A 17,907-nucleotide genomic window follows, 5' to 3' on the forward strand; every position below is an offset into this window, starting at 1 on the left:
TGTGCTTCATAGAAAGTTGTGAAGAGGGAACTATTCTCTGGCCATTTAAAAAAAAAAAAAAAAACTGACTTTTTTGGACATCTAAAAAGTTATTTATTCACTTGTACAATTATATAAATATTTTCATGTCTACATGTGAACATGATGCTCATATTCTCAGAAGGTTTAAAAATCAATGCATTTAGATTCTTTAGAAAATGATTATCTTATTCCAAAACAAGACTTATTCCAAAACAGAGCTCTAGACAGAGCAGATGACGTCAGTGGGAAGAGGTTGCTGGACAGGGCGTGGGAGGGTTGAAAATACTGAGAGTGCAACTGAGATCCCTATACTCAGGGTTTTAGAAGATAAAGCCCGGCAAGCACTACTAATGTGCAAAACCGAAACCAGCCATTCCAAGTGAGGGGTAGTAGTAACCTCGGTGTGCACCAACTGCATTCTCAGTTGATGTAACCAATCCATCTCCTGGCACGTTTGCTCGTCCAGTGTACTCTCACGGAGCAAACTGATATGTAAGGCAGCAGCGGAATTACAGAAAGGCCTCAGGAGCCATCTGAACTGCATATCGGCTAAGAGCTCCTGGGAGGACATGGAGGCCCTCCAACACTGTTTCCTCGTTGTCAGATATAGTTCACAGCTGCGGTGCTGCTTTTGAGGGGAAAGAGGTAAGTAACCTACACACACACACACGCACACACAAGGACTAACACGTCCACGGCCAATAAGTGACATTCAATAAAGGAGTTTTGTTGTTGTTTAATGTGCCAGTCTGTCCGGGGTGGCTCAGCCACTCGCTCAGTTAAGCTGGCCCCATCCCTGTCCTCTGATTACAGACAGTCATAGATGACAAAAGCATTCTCACTGGGGGCTGTGGATGTCCCTCATTCAGATGTCCCCTCAGCAGCAGACAGCTCTCTGTTGAGAACTTCACTCTTTTCTGGTGGGACAACTCTCTCCAGGCACACACGCTAGGCATTTGTGACAAACTCCAATGGACCCCACTAAGTGACAGGGGGTCCCCGTATGCACACACCTCCCAAGAGACAGTGCTTTACACACCACAGGCTACAGCAGGGCCATATAAGGTGCCCTGAGAGGCAAGGACCTGGACCCCATAAGAAAATGAACTACGGTCAGGTTCTGAGGTATCTCTCCAGCTGGTTGAGAGCAGCATGTTGTGAGTCTGTAGATGTGGCTCTAAGCAGAATGGCATTCTCTCCTCAGAGTAGAGGGATGTCAGATAGCTCTTGGGATGGGCTGCAAACCAGGGCACTACCTTTAGGCAGGCAGATATGCAGGAGCCAGAGCATCGGACCCAAGACACAAATTCTACCCTCAGAAGATAGAAGGCAGGCAGTGCCAGTCCCAAGGACTACTACGCCAGGCAGAGAACAACAGGCTCGTCTGAAGTAGCCTTAGACTGACACAGCCATGTGTGCTGGCTAACTCCAGCCTTTATGGGAGTTCTTGGAACAGGGAAGCTCTGGGTAGAGCTTTCCAGGGGGGCCAAGCTAGGATTGTGGTCCTGATGAGCCTGTTCCTCACTTCACAGACAGTATATACAAATCTACTAGGCAGGGCTCTGTGGCGAGTGCTGGCTTCCTCTCCTGTACTAAACTCCAAGCAGGGTGTGACCTTGCCCTCATGGAAAGCAGTGAGAACAGTGTATTTTGCCCCACCTAGCAGCTTCTGACAGAGCAATTCCACCCAACCTCTGCAGATACACCACACACTTGCTGGTAAGGCTAACAGGATGCTCGGGTCTTGCTTGGGTCTCACAGTAAGCTTCGCCCACCCCACTGCAGCCTGTTGAGGCTGCACCTGCTGGCTAGACCACCGGCCCAGGGCTGCCCCTAGGAACACTCAGATGCACTGCTCTTCATCCCTGTCACTCAGGAGCAGGGACCATTTGTCACCGCCGTCCTCTGCTGGACCACCATGCCGAGACAATCTGTCTGACGTCAGGGAGGACAGAGACACTTGGCTCACATAGCTGACCTGGTCCCACGCTGTGGCCCTGGGAGAATCCCTCCGCCGATCATCCATGCCAATGTGCACGCTGACTTGGGAGGCACTCAGGGGCTTCATGCGGCCATGGGCCTGGGCCTCATATCTCTCTAGGTCAGGCTTTCTATAGCTGAAAGGCAAGAACCCGGGAATACTTGAATCACTTTGGACATAAGCTCCCTTTCCTCTGGCCAAGTCTCTATTTTTCAGTAACACAAGTAACAAAATTTCATGGGTTTTTAAGAAAAGAAGGATACTAGATTCCCATGGTTCAAGTACCTATAGTCTAGAAACTTTCTATATAACTACTCCCCACATAATAGGCTACTGTTCACTTTTGTTAAGTGAATGCATGAGTAAATAAATCAATGTTTTTCTGTCTTGGCAGTGTTAGGGACTAAACCCAGGGTCCTTCACATGCTAGACGAGTGCTCCACTAGTGAGCTCTGTCCCTAGTCCATGCACATCTTTACTAAGGAGAAGAATTGGTAATGCACAGGGATCATATACTTACATGTGTTCATGTAAGTAGCTCTGAAAAAGGCCCAGCCCCTTACAACTGCTAAGTGGGCAGTCACTTGTCCAGGGTACTGAAAAATCACTACAAAACCCCACGCAGGTCTTTTGTGTTGCTCCCAGATGAATAATGGGGAACAGGAAGCAGGAAACATGCTGTGGTGCCCCAGCGTGCTGTGACCATACACGGTGGAGCCTGCAGCGTGCTGTGACCATACACAGCGTGCTGTGACCATACACGGTGGAGCCCGCAGCATGCTGTGACCATACACAGTGGTGCCTGCACCGTGCTGTGACCATACATGGTGGAGCCTGCAGAAACTCCTCCAGCAGGTGCCCCAGGCCCAGGACTTACCACTTGAGCTGAAGAGACGAGAGTACCACAGATACAGAGGAGGCAGCCATGGCCGCTGAGCCCATCCACGGCTGGAGCACGATGCCAACGGGCATGAAGACACCTGCCAAAAGGAGGTATCGCCTGACAGCCAGGGAATACTGAGAGCCCTCCTCGGGGAACCTAGGAGATGCTACGCCCAACGGCTTTCAAGGTGAGACTAAGCTAGCAGTAAGTGAGCAGAGGGAACATGGGTCTATCATGCTTTCTCTTGCTTAGAACTATGTACGGGTAGTACCAGGCAATGCTGGGGCTGGGAACCGCAGAGGATAACCACTGTAGATACGGTCACCGTCCTTCTCTGCAAAGGTAACAATCTGGTCTCTAGGGAGGATTGGAAGCTAGGTCCCAGACAACCAGGAGGGAGTGAAGCTCCTGAGCTGCTCTGGTATCTGACTGTGGCTCTCTCACATCTTTGTGGGTTCTTCTGTCTTCCACTCTTCTCCACCCCCTTTCTTCCACCCTTTCTACCCCCTAAGACTAGATAAGGGAGAAAAAAGGATAGAAGGGAACGGAAGGAGATCCCTGAATAAAGTCAGGGGGCGGGAAAAAAGGCAACATTATCGTTAGACTGCTTCCTGCTGTTTAGGGGTGTTAAGCTCATTGGGGCAAGTTTGATCTTCACTGGGAGAGTATCTAATATCTTCTTCCCCCATAACTACTTAACAAACCAAAACCCACCAACAATCCGCCCAGCCTCTCAAGGCTCTAGCATTTATATATCCTCTTAAAAGTTCCCGGGATTCCAAATGTCACACAATCGCAGCTACTACCTGCAGCTGGAAAAATCACACCCCTGCTAGAGCACGAGGTAAATCACAGTCAGCTGCTGTGGACAGTCTGAAGCAGCCCCGTATCCCACACCTGGGATTACAATGAAACCATAGCCTTATAATGTTTCTTGTGTGTTTTAAAGAAATCAAAGTTCCAGAATTGCCGCTACATCTGACTTCTAGACTTAGGAGGCTGAGGCAGACTGGATGAGCTCTACGAAGGAAGACACCACTAACCACTTGGGGCGCCACAGAGGAACTGAGACAGGAAAACTGTGACTTTAGGGCAGGGGCTAACGAGATGGCTTAGTGGGTGAAGGAACTCACTGGCAATGACCTGGGTTTGTTCCTCAGGATCCACATAATGGAATGGGAGAACTGAATCTGGAAGGGAGTGCCAGACCCACATGACCTCCAGACCCATGTGTGCACATATGCATGTATATGCATACAAACACACAATTATAATAATATTAATATTAATTATTATTATTAACGACAACAACAACCACCCCTTCGGGCCCTTTCAGCCTACGTAGACTTTCAGCAAAATACCTTTTCTCTCCAGGTTGTTTGTGGGAATCAAACTAGAGTCTGGGCAAGGCTCATTTTTAATATAGTCTCTGAGACAACAGCCGCTGTGTCTGAAATAGCAAGTACTTCAAAACACCCCATGATGCCTGTTCTTCAGACTTTATGTCTTAATAAAGCTTCAGAGAACAGGGACACTCTTAGTGAATAGGGCCACCTTAAACGAATGGCCAAGCCTCCTGATTAGCTGTCTACAGGACCAGAGTGAATGGGGCCGTGGGGCCCTCCCAGGACTTTCCACACAGTGTCTGGCCAACCAGGTCAAGAGGTGGGTGAATCATTCGTTCACCAGGGACACGGCAGAGACCAAAGGTGATGTGACAGGTGAGAGCTGCCCCTACCCACCTGCAGCAATAGGTATCCCAACCATGTTATAAATCAATGCCAGCACCAGATTGACCCGGATCCTCCGGACGGTCCTCTTGGAGAGATGAATGCTGGCCACCACGTCCAATAAGTCATTCTATAGGAGAGGAGCACACTTGAGTATGGACCCATGCCAACCCCAGCCCCTCCTGAGACCATCACACAGCTGAGCTCACTCTGATCAGGACCACGTCAGCTGCTTCAATGGCAACATCTGTGCCAGTCCCAATAGCGATGCCCACATCAGCCTGGGCCAAGGCTGGGGAGTCGTTCACCCCGTCTCCCACCATGGCGACTTTCTTTCCTTCGTTCTGAAGCTCCTGGACCTTGGCCACCTTGTGAGAAGGCAGTACCTCCGCAAAGACTTTGTTGATGCCAACCTGAAAGGAAAGAGGTCAATGCCTAATGTAGGTGCGAGTTGGAGAAAAGCAGAGACCCACAGTAGCAGTTGGGTTTACACAGAGTTGCGCGTGTTTGGCTGGTTTGGAAGGGTGTGCAAGGGTGAGAGTACAATGCTCAGGCATTCACACTAGAGCCATGGGGACAGGTAGCCGCCCAGTGGCATTGTCCTCATGCCCCAAGCTCAGAACAGAGTGGGCCAAGGTCGAGCCATTCCTCTCGGTCCATAAGAAAGTTGAGCCAAGAAAGCACTCCTCCAATACAGTGCTTAAATGGTGGTTTGTTGTGGTCATCTGTTTATTTTGGTTTGGTTTTGAGACAAGGTCTCAGTGTAGCTGTGGCTGCCTGGAACTTGCTACATAGACCAGGCTGGCCTTGAACTCAGAGGTCTACCTGCCTCTACCTCAGAGTGCTGGAATTAAAAGTATGCTTTTTACATCAGATGGTTTATTTATTTATTTTTTATCCCATCTATGAGCTTGTCTGCAAATTTTCAAGGACAAAGAATGTCTGGCCACTGCCATACCTGAGTGGCAATGGCTCTGGCTGTCTTTCGGTTGTCCCCTGTGATCAGAGCCACATCCACACCCATGCTTTTCAGGGTGAAGATAGCCAGGGCAGCCTCGGGTTTGACAGCATCTGCGATGGCGATCATCCCGCAGAGTACACCTGAAACAAAGCACCAGCAGTCAGCAACAGCAGGCCCGGCAGCTTCGTGCGAACAAGATGGCGCTCCGCATATGTCACCTTCCAGAGGAAATGACCCTCTCTGCAGAGTGTGTGAAATCATGCCTGGGTTCCGCTGATTTGGTTTTGCTTTTCAGTCCTGGAGAGGACAAGAAAAAGTACACAGGGCCCTGAACAGGAAGGAGCAGGGAGAACCTTGGACCCTCCAGAGCCCAGAGGGTTTTTTTTATAGTTTCTGCTGGAACATACATTACTTTGCCAAGTATTTTCTGCATGGTAAGAACCCAGTGTATGTTTGCTATCAAAAATACATGAAATATACAAATGTTAGGAATAGACATCTAAGCTAGGAAAGCTTCCTTTTTGTCATTTCCTGCAGAAAGTATGTCTTGTACAGTATACCTTGCTCCTGAGTTTAGACATAGGAGGAGGAGTTTTGAGCTAAGAGGTGATACAGAAAGAGGAATACGGCAGAGCACAGACCCTCCACTCACCCTGATTCTGCAAGAAGTTGCAGACCACGGTTTGTGAGGATGAGGGGCAGGGAATGAGGCAGGAAGGCACATTTGGATGGAGTTTTCAGAATACAGGGTTGTAAACTACTTTCTCTTCAAGTGCAGCTTTACTTCTAATAACGAACGCTAAAGTGAACACAGCGAAGGGCTCCATCTCTCAGGCAGACGGCCCGTGTACTCGGAGCACTGAGACACCCATAGTCCTGAGAAAGCGCATGGTCTGAGTCAGACGTGGGACGCTGCAGGGGCCTCCTTACTCTACAGCTTCTGCAGTCAGGCCTCTGGGCCGTGGATTCCTGTTTTATCGTGGTAATGCGTGAGAAGGATGATGTGAGTTGCCACCTTAGATGGAAGCAAATACAATAGAGAGCAGTTGAGGCTTCTAGGAGCCGAGCTGGCGCTGGATCAAGATGGAAACAGTAGGAAAGGAAAGGCCTCAACACTCAAGGAACAGCCTTTCCCAGGGAGGAGACATCAATTGCCTACCTACTACCAGTGGTCAGCCCTGAAAACAAGCACACAAGTGACATTTACAGACTGGGTTGGCTGTACTTGTGTATTTAGGAATACATACATACATACATACACGCATACATACATATGTGTGTAAGTAAAAAACGGAGCCCATACATTTGACAGTGGGGTATACTGGGGAGTTTGGAGGACGGAAAGGGTAGGGGAAGATAATATAAATTATATCGTAATCTCAAAAAGAAATCATTTAAAAAGAAGGAAGGGCCTCAAGAGAAGGGATCAAGGGAAAAGAGAGCAAGACAGCCTGGAAAAAACCCCAAATTAACAGAAAGGGTGATGTGGTTTTTCAAAAGAAAAAGAAAAATAATGATAAGCAAGAGGAAGAAGAGAAGCGTAAAAAAGGACAAGAAGGAAAAGAAAGGGAAGAGAACAGAGAGGAGGGAAAGGGGAAGGAAGGGGAGGGGAGGGGACAGGAAAGGAGGGGAGACAGCAGAGTAGGCCTCCTTCTAGGCCAGGGGCGGTAAACTGTGTACTAATCTCACTACCATCAATGGCCACCAGGATGGCCGTCTGTCCTTTCATCTCATGATCTGTCATGGCGTCACTGATGTCACTGGAGATAGTTAAACCATTGCGCCGCATCCATTCCCGGTTTCCAATCAGCACAGAGAAAGTCTGAGGACCTGCACCTGTTCAGAAGAGAATGAGAATGGTTACTCCCAGACAGTCCAACTTCACAATGAGCTAAAACCCCAAGACATCTAACTACTCTAAAAACTATAACCTTTTGAAACATGCTTCTTGAAGGACCAGAAAGATACACAATGTGGAGAACACCATGATTGAATGGAGTGTTTCATGCATTCTACATGTGTGAAATGCTGTCAATATATCAAACATCGTATAGTGTCCTTAGATGCCATTAGAGACACATGCTGATTATTTTAAAGACTTAATTTATGTGCACAAGTGTTTTGCCTGCATATATGTATTGGTACCATGTGCATGCCTGACAAGGAGGCCAGAAGCTGTGAGACCTCCTGTAGCTGGACTTACAGATGGTTGGGAGCCCCCACGTGAGTGCTGGGAGCAGAACCTGGGTCCTCTGCAAGACAAGCAAGTTCTCTTAGCAGCAGAGCCATCTCTCCAGCCCCTGATTCTTTTTTATTGGGGTCGGAGACTGGCCTTTTAGGTCAGACCAAAACGTGTGGACTAGATTATTCTCAGGGAGGTTTAGATGACCCAAAGCGAATTAATCAGGCAGATCTGTTTCTATGATACATATACACACTATTTTTTGAGACAGTCTTATATTGATGAGACGAGAAGATACACACACACCTTATATATGCATCCAACAAAGTCAAATTACTGCTCTATGTCACGACAGACATTTTAACAGAAACTTGGGGCCTGAATTCCTGGTCTTTGAAAGGCAAATGTGCAGAGAGAAGTGACTCTCAAAGCTCTCTCTGCACAAAGGCCACACTGTAGGTCCTATGTGCTAACAAAGGAATTCTTTTTCTTGCTATTTGCAAATGTTTACATACTTCTATTGCCACCTGTAAACCACCTATCTGCAGAGATATTTTTCCTGCAATTTCTGTTTCTGTAAAAATGCCTATGACAGAAATTCCCTTTGGTGGGCATGAAGCTCAAAGACCATCTATTACCTGACTTACAAATGCCATAAGAGAGAGAGAGAGAATGTGTGTGTGCATGAACACACATACTTGATTCTTGCTGACTGGAATCTTCCATAACGATGTAGTGGAGGTCAGCCTGACACACCTGGTACTCCTGCCCCCATCTCCCAAGTGTTGGGACTGCAGGCATGCAGCACACCCAGCCTCTATGGAATGCTTTAAAACGTAGTCGGCCTTTTACCTGTCACCTTCTAATAGCATGTGACCCTGATGAGACACTACCCAGCTTTTGGATGCTCGAATGGGAATGTCACCTTAGGGCTCTAAACTATTAAAAGGTAACACAAGACATCTAATAACATCTCCTAAATTAAGATTTAGCATTCAGGGCATTCTACCAGTTTAATGTAATGCTGGAAAATGTCCTCGGATTGAAAAAGGCAGGCTAGGGAGATGGCCCAGTGGGTCATGAGTGCTTGCTAGGCAAGCTTGACAGCCTGGGTTCTATGCCCCACACTCACATAAAAGACTGGAACCTGCCACGCCTGGAACTAGGGGATAGAAAAGAGACAGGAAGATCCCTGGAGCTTGCTGGCCTGCCTGCCTAGCCCAAACTAGTGAGTGCCGGGTCTAGTCGGAGATCCTACAAGGTAGAGGCTGATGGAGCAGGGCACCTTACGATCCTCCACTGGCCTCTGTATGCACATACATGAGCATGCCCCCACCACCATACATACATGTACACACTTACGTGTATACCATATATACATAAGAATGGAAGAAGGAAGGAGGTTAGGAAGGCAGGTAGACAAGGTGGGGTGCAGACAGTGCTGCAAGCCTGCAGTCCCAGCACTCGGGGGTAGGGGCAGGAGAATCCCAGGGGTTCATGAGCAAGGAACCTAAAAGTGGCACCTGCCACAGGGCAGATCTTTTCTTGGCGTTGGCAGACAGTTCCTGCTTCCCTTGCTTTCTATAAGCTCTGAGAACTCTGCACATCACACTGGAGAGCACACAGATGGGAAAGAAAGAGGAAGAAGGAAAAACAGGAAAGCAGGTGCCACCTGCTTCCTGTAGCCATGGGAAGGAGCAGGTGCCACCTGCTACCTGTAGCCATGGGAAGGAAAGATCAACGTGAAGTAAGAAAGATGAGACTCTAGGGAAGGAGTCCAATGCCACTTTAGCCTTCCATAAGCATCAGAGTTTTGAGACGTCACGCCAGAGACAGTGGTCCACGCCTATAGCCTCATCACACCAGAGACAGAGGTGCACGCCTATAGCCTCAGCTAGCTGGAAGGCTGAGGTGGGAAGGTCACTTGACTCCCAAGTTGGAAACTAACACAGCAAAACCCATCACAAAAACAAAAAGCCAGACAAAGTACATAAAGGAGTTAAATGTATCAAAACAGGCAAAGAGAAAGAGCAGGTGTTCGTGGGGTGGGCAAGGCACCGGGTGCCTGGCTAGGAGCTTCCTGTCTCCACAGCACGGAAATCCCACAGGTGGCTTTGATATGGTCTGGCTTGCCTCTGCTTTCACCCAAGATAAGGTCTGGCCACCAAGGGATCCAGGAGGGACAAAAGTGAGGAATACCTTCCCCCACGGGAGGGTGGCCAACCCCAGCAGGATGAGCAGTCGGGTCACTGTGAGCCAGGATGCTTTCCACATTGGTGACTTTGCAGCTAATCCCACAGCCCGGCACTGCCTGGAAGTCCGTGCTGTATCCCAGGGTCTCTGTCCCAAGTTCCTGTGGAATCCAAGGATGAAAGAAAGGGTGAGGGCGGTGGGAGGAGTCAGGGGAGGAGGGGAGAAGTGAGGGCAGACAGAAGGGAGTGCACCATGAGCTCAGCAAGTCTTCTGTCACCAGATTCAGTGTCGGTTGTCAACCTGAACCAGGCTAAACAGCTAAATCCTCCCCAGGTGGGTACATCAGGACCGGGCAGCCTGCTGTTCACCTCAGACCCCTCAGATATTTCCACGTTGGACTAGGTAAGTGGTGAACAGTAAAGCGGCCAGACAGGTCATTCACCATGTGCGATACCCAGGAAAGGCATCAGGAGTGGTGGGAGGCACTGGAGCAGCCTTCCTCCCGACCCACATGGGCAGATGTCAAACAGCAGTGTACTGACTGCTGTGAGAGATGGCAATGCACTGTCCCCTACGGGAGACAGCAATGTACTAACCCCTACGGGAGACGGCACTGTACTGTCCCGTGAGAGATGGCAGTGTCCTGTCCCCTGTGAGAGACGGCAGTGTACTGAGCCCTATGAGGGTCAAGCACAGGATGAAATTTCTCAAACATCCCCTTGCTAATGTTTTCTGAAGTACAACAATGACAAATTTTTACTCAGGCCACTTAGATACTTACTCTAAGCGTAGTCCCCCATCTATTCCACTGCCCCCCACGTTCTAGGACAAGATGGGTACAGTGATTCTCTAACCCCCCGCCCCAAACAAGGCTTTTCAGCTCATTTGTGCCAGCTCCTCCCAGGTAATGCCACTGACTTCTGTGTCCCCTCACCCTAGCCATATAAAGAAGTTGTTTACGTACCCATCTCCCCATGCCTCAGACTCGGGTTCTCAGAAAGCAGAGGAGCCACTCTCACTCATTTTGCCCTGAGCCCGGTATTATCCACTTGTCTGACTAACAACTGTAATAGTGGCACTGCAAGCCCTGCCTACAGCCACTGAAGAGCTCCTCTGAGGCAGCTAAGCAAGTATGGAAAGCTAGGAAGTCAAGGCTGATGGGAGAGAAGCCGTGTGATGCCAAGGATAAGGTGGGCATACCTCTTTGCAGTATTTAGTGACGGCCACGCCTAAGGGGTGCTCGCTGCTGGCCTCTGCAGTGCCCACCACCGCCAGAACCTTCCTGAGGGATAGTGTAGCCATGTCCACAAGCAGCAGGAACCGCATGACTCTGGGGACCCCATGGGTAATGGTGCCAGTTTTGTCAAACATAACGGTCTTTATCTGCAAGAACAACTTCATGTGAGGTTTTAGCATGGAAGCAGCTTTCGCAGTCCCTGTGTCCGAAGGCAGAGCTTCTCCCAGCCTGCCTGTTGTTAACTTCCTGACCCTCATTCTGAATCTATGCAGGCAACAAGCACTACTACCAAGAAACCATTACCCATCTGCCAGTCTACAGCTTCACTGCTCTGTATCTGTGCCCAAGCAGAGGGCAGCAGGTTTCTCTGTTCAGACCATGACCCATGAACAGCAGATACACTGCTAAGCCCAGCGCTGTGACCAGCAGATAAAACTGCTAAGTCCAGCGCCGGCCTCTGCCATCACACACTGTTAACTGACGCTCTCCCTGCAAAGCTTCCTGCCTCCCACACTCAACCCTTACCATGCAGCCAATCTGACATTCACAGCTTGTAACTGAGTGGCTTAAAGGAGCACCCCATGCTACCGTGTGATCTTCCTAAGCTCTTAGAATGGCCCCTCCCTCAACACTGTCTCTGTCTCTGATTTTCCTCTAGTTGCTCTTTAGTTTATTCAACACGATGTCTCCGGGGGCTTTCAGGATGAATGCCAGGTCGCACCAGTGGAGAAAAAGTGCTGTGGGTGTCATGGGGCTCATGATCAACACAGATGCATGTTCCCCGAGGGTCCTCTTCACCTGCCTACCATCTCACAGCAGCGATACCTCCACTACCACCTTATCTGGCTACCTCTTGCTCAAGTTCCCAGACGACCAGCACTGCCGAAGAACTCCCGACTAGGCCAGGCCCTAGTACAGTGTCCTTGTAGAGCTGTATTCCTAATACTCAGTATTTGGGATACCTGTCCTTCCCACTAAGCTGGAGGTCCCTTGGGAGCTAGAGCGATGACTACTGCCAGAACCTGGTGCAGGGCTCACCTAATGGTGAAGAAATGAATACACTACAGACTGGTGTATAGACATAGTCTCACTAAGCAGCTCAGGTGGAACCTGAGCTCATGTTCCTTCTGCCTCAGCCTCCTGAGAGCTGGGATTATGTGTGTGCATCACCACACCAACCTAAACGAAAAGTCGTAATATGTACTGTCACTCTTCCACCCTGGAGTCACGGGACACTGCTAAGCCCAAACATGTGAGCTGTCAACTTGGTAAACAGCTGCAGGCTTCCAGGCAGGTTACCTGGATTGGGTGGTTTTGTGTCAACTTGACACAAGCTGGAGTTATCACAGAGGAAGGAGCCTCCCTTGAGGAAATGCCTCCATGAGATCCAGCTGTAAGGCATTTTCTCAACTAGTCTTTGGGGGTGTGGGGGGAAGGCCTAGCCCACTGTAGGTGGTGCCATCCCTGAGCTGGTGGTCCTGGCATCTATAAGAAAGCAGGCTGAGCAAGCCAGTAAGCAGCACCCTCCATGGCCTCTGCATCAGCTCCCGCCTCCAGGTTTCTGCACTGTGTGAGTTCCAGTCCTGACTTCCTTTGGTGGTGAACAGCAATGTGGAAGTAAGCTGAATAAACCCTTTCCTCCCCAACTTGCTTCTTGGTTGTGATGTTTGTGCAGGAATAGAAACCCTGACTAAGACATTACCTGTCCTCCTTCTGCTATAGTTCCTACATCTATAAAACGGGAATGAACCACATCTACCACATGAGATGGAGTCAGTGAATATCCATGAAGCAGTGACTTGTACACCCATTATCTGCTGCTGCTCTTGCTCATACTCGCTGGCAGCCCTGGCTTCCTGCCTCAGCCATCCACACACAGTGAAGAGACTGTCTATAAGGACACTGTAGAAACTGCTACCCCACTTCCCACGGAGGACAGCCAGGACCTGACAGGGGCCCACCTTGTGTGCCATCTCCAGAGGCTTCCCCCCTTTGATGAGGACACCGTTCTGGGCAGCCACTCCGGTGCCCACCATAACGGCTGTGGGCGTGGCCAGCCCCAGGGAGCAGGGGCAGGCGATGCACAGCACTGTGATGGACGTCTGAAAGGCAAAGCGGATGATGACCTCTGTCTGCGAGATGTGCTTGCTGGGGTTCTGCAGAGAGGAACATCAGACGGAGAGATCACGGGGGACATCTCACCTCAGTGGGGCAGTGGGAACTGAGAACGCAGTGAACCGAGTTTAGAGAACATGGCTGTGCCCTGTGCAGCTTCTGTATCAGACGCATCACTTCACCACCCACTTCCTACTTCCCTAACCTCTTCCCACGGCTTCCCTCAAAGAGGCAACGTGGAACGGGAACAGAGCCAGGCCAGACCCTGACAGGGTACAAACTCAGGAGTTAGACCACTTTGGTCATACCCCAGCTCTCCTGGTAATGTCATCCCTCGCTGCATCCCTCGCTGCCTCGGTTTCCCCGGGGTTATATAATGGTGACAAAAGTATCTCGCAAAATGCTTTGTGCTTATAAATGGGCAATATGCAAACAAACACAGACAGCCACACAGAACAGCACTGGCTTCAAACACTGCTAAGTGTCCTTGAGAATTAATACTTATTTCTTAAGCAGGAAAATTTCTGAGGATACACCATATTTTCCATTGATATTTTTGAAGTTTGATAAAAACAGTATTTCCTAAGATAGTGTTCTTCACCTATTTCTTAAAATTAAAAATGTATATCCCCTTACTCGGCTGCTGAATCAATGTTTAATTACCAAAAAGCTTTGCCTGCAATGATGCATAGCCTTTCAGTCAGGCTAGGAAGCATGACTGCTTGACAAGGCAGGATATTAAAGCTGGGATTCGTGGAGGTAAGTGGCAAAACTACATTCTCCCCCCTAAGATCTAGTATGGCACTGTGCCATCAAAATTGTGGTCTCTTTTCTATAACATATATCTTAAACTCAGTAATGGCCAATAAATTGCATGTTGTACATCCTTGAAGTATTCCAGCTGGGAAGTCAAATGATGTCATGAAGATTACCTCTAAATAGAAAGGAAAGGGAACTTGTGTACGTGGACACCCATGCCCATGGTGAAACCCAGGGCCTTGCACATACTAGTCATCTACTACTGAGCTGTATTCATGACCTTCAATCAGCAACCTTTTTTGTTTTTGGTTTTGTTTTTTTGTTTTGTTTTTTTCCGAGACACGGTTTCTCTGTATATAGCCAAGGTTTCCTGGCTGTCCTGGAACTCACTCTGTAGACCAGGCTGGCCTCGAACTCCGAAATCCACCTGTCTCTGCCTCCCAAGTGCTGGAATTAAAGGCATGCACCACCACTCAGTGGGTAAGAGCACTGACTGCTCTTCCAAAGGTCCTGAGTTCAAATCCCAGCAACCACATGGTGGTTCACAACCACCCATAATGAGATCTGATGCCCTCTTCTGGTGTGTCTGAAGTCAGCTACAGTGCACTTAATAAATCAGCAATTTTAATAAGGACCTTCAGAAGTAGGCTGATTATCCTACCATGACTGGGATTTTACTGATAATAAATAAAAGCCGCAAATAAAATAAAATAATGTGGTAATTTGAATATGTTTGGCCTAGGGAGTAGAACTATTAGGAGGTGTGGCCCTGTTGGAGTGGGTGTGTCATGGTGGGTGTGGGCTTTAAGACCCTCATCTAGCTGCCTAGAAGCCAGTCTTCTCCTAGCAGCCTTCAGATGAAGATGTAGAACTCGCAGCTCTTCCTGCACCACATCTGCCTGGATGCTTCCATGCCCCTGCCTTGAAGATAATAGACTGAATCTTCTCTGAGCCTATAAGCCAGCCCCAATCAAATGTCCTTAGAAGAGTTGCCTTGGGCATGGAACTCAGATCTCTGAGTTCAAGGTCAATCTCTACAGAGCAAGTTCCAGAACAGCCAAGCTTAGGCAGTAAGGGAGTTCAGAAACAGAAAGGCAGTAATAGAATAAGAGGGGCCATGTTCCAGCCCCAGCAAGCAGCAAAACTCAGCAGCTTTGGCCATGTGGTTCTGGATTTAGAGTCCAGAATAGAAGGGCCTACTGGGACAATTGATGCTGGTTAGCTGGAGCTAAGAAATTAGCAGTGGATAAGAAGAGACCAGCATCACTGAGGTGGCATCTTCTAGGAAGTGTTTTCTGAAAGCATAAAGAGGCTGTGTTCCAGAGATACCCAAGGTTGCACCTCATGCTGCAGCTGGACTTGGTAGTGTGTAAGAATCACCCAGGTGGTACTGGTTTTGAAGGTATGAAGGGGTCAATGGAGAGCAGTTGAGGCTAAGCACTATGAGAGTCCAGGGAAGGCCATGGGTGAAGAAGCAGCCTGAGTTGCAGTTGAAAGCCCAGGACTGAAGGGGTCATGCAAAGGATTTGAGCCTTGGCCCCACAAAGAAAGCCTATGAGAGGCTATTGGTGAAGCCTAGTTGCAGCAGAAGACCCCAGTGTATTGGAGATGTCAGTATCATGGAGTGACCACCAGGAACAGCAGCCAGCAGTGGAGAGGATCAACCTGAGCTTAGAGTGCTACAAAAGGCAGAGCTGGAGAAGTGACGCCAGCCCTTTGGAGGAGCCCAGAAGATCATGTGTGGATCCCAGACATTGGAACAAGAAGCTGTAAGACTGAAGTTGCCTTGGAGACCCTAAGATGTTCAAGATGCCAGAGTTGTAGTTTATCTGCTGAGGAAAGCTGCTAACAGGGACTGGAACCAACCCAAGAGAAAGACATTTGTTCCAGTCAACAAAGATGAAAAAGGAGTTGAAGATGTGAGGACAGCTTTGACATCAAACATGGAGATGCAGACGTTGGAGTTTGCCCAGCTGGTTTTCTGTCTTATTTTAGGGGTTACAGTTAAGTCATTGGATAAATCTCAGAAGAGACTTTGAACTTTGGACTTTGAACTTTGTTGAGACTGCTATAGACTATGGTGATTTTGGACATTGGACTAAATGTACTTTTTTATTGTGCTATGTTTAGGTATGAACCCCATAGACTCATATGTTCAAACAGGCCTATAGGGGCCAGGGAGTGGGATGCAGTAGTTAACTTATGCTTGGCCCAGGGAGTGGCACTATTTGGAGGTATGTCCTTGTTGAAGGAAGTGTGTCACTGTGGGTGTAGGCTTTAAGACCTTCTTCTTAGCTTCCTAGAAGTAAGACTTCTAGTGGCCTTCAGATGAAGATGTAGAATTCTCAGCTCCTCTTGCACCATGCCTGCCTGGATGCTACTAATACTAAGCTCTCGCCTTGATGATGATGGATTGAACCTCTGAACAAATAGGCCAGCCCCAATTAAATGTTGTCCTTATAAGAGTTGCCTTATAAATGGTGTCTGTTCACAGCAGTAAAACCCTATCTAAGACAAATCAATAAGAGGATAATTAAGCCCCAGTGAATCTAAGACACAAAAGAAGAGGATTAATGGCAATAAGTTACTTCAAGCACTACAACCATCCTGTTCAAGGCCTTTGACTTACCGGAAAGTACTTCTGAACCACACTGAAATCGACAAAGCCAATGATGATCCACACCACCAGGGTCAAGGTTGAAATGATGATGATAAATGGGACGAAATACCCACTAAACCGGTCAGCCAGCTGTTGAATGGGAGCCTATGGAGACAGAGCATTAAGAGCACAGAAAGTTACAACCTACAAAGATAGACGTGTAAGGTTTCGGTCCACGCTCCCTCCATTGCTATCTTTAGGAACCAATCTCTACTTGATCCTCGATGGGTGGAGCTATGAACCTTTTTTTTTCTTATTAGATATTTTCTTTATTTACATGTCATATGATTTCTCCTTCCCCAGTTTCCCCTCCAAAAAACAAGCAAGCAAACAAACAAACAAAACCAACAAGAACAAACCCCTGTGGCCTCCCCTATCCCCATGCTTGCCACCCTACCCTCTCCCACTTATTGGCCCTGGCATTCCCCTACACTGGGGCACAGAACCTGGAGCTATGAACCTTTGAGATCACTTCTCACATGTGTTTTGTTTTGAGCCCAGCTAGTCTGGAGCTGACTGAGGCCGCAGGTGAGCTTCAAGTCCTGGTCTTGCCGCTCCCTCCTCTGGACTAGCTAGGAGAGGAGGCTTCGGCTCCACCCCTGTTTTATTCAGTGCTGGAGACTGGGTCCAGGGCCTCTGGTATGCTAGGCTGGCAGTCTAAACACTGAGCTAAATCCCTTTGAGATCATTTTTCAAAAGAGGGGTTTCATTGTGTTTTAAGGTCCATCATTACCTTTGACATCTGGGCCTCTTCCACCAACTTTACAATCTGAGCCAACGTAGTGTCATTGCCCACATGGGTAGCTTTAACAAGCACAGAGCCATGGGCATTTATAGAGCCAGCAATCACTATGCTCCCGGGTTTCTTAGTGACAGGCATGGCCTCTCCTAGGGAAGGGACAGAAGTCAATCACTCACTCATCCCACTCAACATCACATGGACCCACGACTACCATGACCCCCACCAAAGGGAAACTAAAACAAGCCACCTAACCTGTGATGAGGGACTCGTCTGCCATGGTGTTTCCTTCTAGGACTTTCCCATCCACTGGGAACTTGCCCCCAGGGACAACCTTGATGATATCGCCTCGCTGCACTAGCTCCATGGGCACTTGCTCCTCTCTGCAACAGAAGGCACTCAGATAACATCCTCCTCATCTATAATTAGACCAGGGTTCTAGACTGA

The 17,907-nt window shown here is 48.6% G+C and overlaps 1 protein-coding gene across 3 annotated transcripts in view; it reads right to left on the reverse strand.

Annotated features, from left to right (window-relative positions):
* Positions 1 to 740: 740 nt before the first annotated feature.
* Positions 741 to 17,907, reverse strand: part of Atp7b (ATPase copper transporting beta) — a 70,383-nt gene continuing 53,216 nt past the window's right edge. For 2 of the 3 annotated variants that reach the window (XM_031339228.1, XM_031339226.1), the window contains 12 exons: positions 17,716 to 17,843; positions 17,455 to 17,609; positions 16,692 to 16,826; positions 13,150 to 13,344; positions 11,152 to 11,334; positions 9,958 to 10,111; positions 7,269 to 7,412; positions 5,574 to 5,716; positions 4,825 to 5,028; positions 4,628 to 4,745; positions 2,880 to 2,982; positions 741 to 2,138 (listed from right to left, as the gene is read on the reverse strand). In XM_031339228.1, the coding sequence (XP_031195088.1) occupies positions 1,865 to 2,138; positions 2,880 to 2,982; positions 4,628 to 4,745; positions 4,825 to 5,028; positions 5,574 to 5,716; positions 7,269 to 7,412; positions 9,958 to 10,111; positions 11,152 to 11,334; positions 13,150 to 13,344; positions 16,692 to 16,826; positions 17,455 to 17,609; positions 17,716 to 17,843 (1,936 nt within the window). In that variant the 3' untranslated portion in view covers positions 741 to 1,864. The remainder of the gene's footprint in view (positions 2,139 to 2,879; positions 2,983 to 4,627; positions 4,746 to 4,824; positions 5,029 to 5,573; positions 5,717 to 7,268; positions 7,413 to 9,957; positions 10,112 to 11,151; positions 11,335 to 13,149; positions 13,345 to 16,691; positions 16,827 to 17,454; positions 17,610 to 17,715; positions 17,844 to 17,907) is intronic. The other variant, XM_031339227.1, reaches the window with a different exon arrangement.

Source organism: Mastomys coucha, unplaced genomic scaffold (assembly GCF_008632895.1).
Source record: "Mastomys coucha isolate ucsf_1 unplaced genomic scaffold, UCSF_Mcou_1 pScaffold22, whole genome shotgun sequence".
Taxonomy (NCBI): domain Eukaryota; kingdom Metazoa; phylum Chordata; class Mammalia; order Rodentia; family Muridae; genus Mastomys; species Mastomys coucha.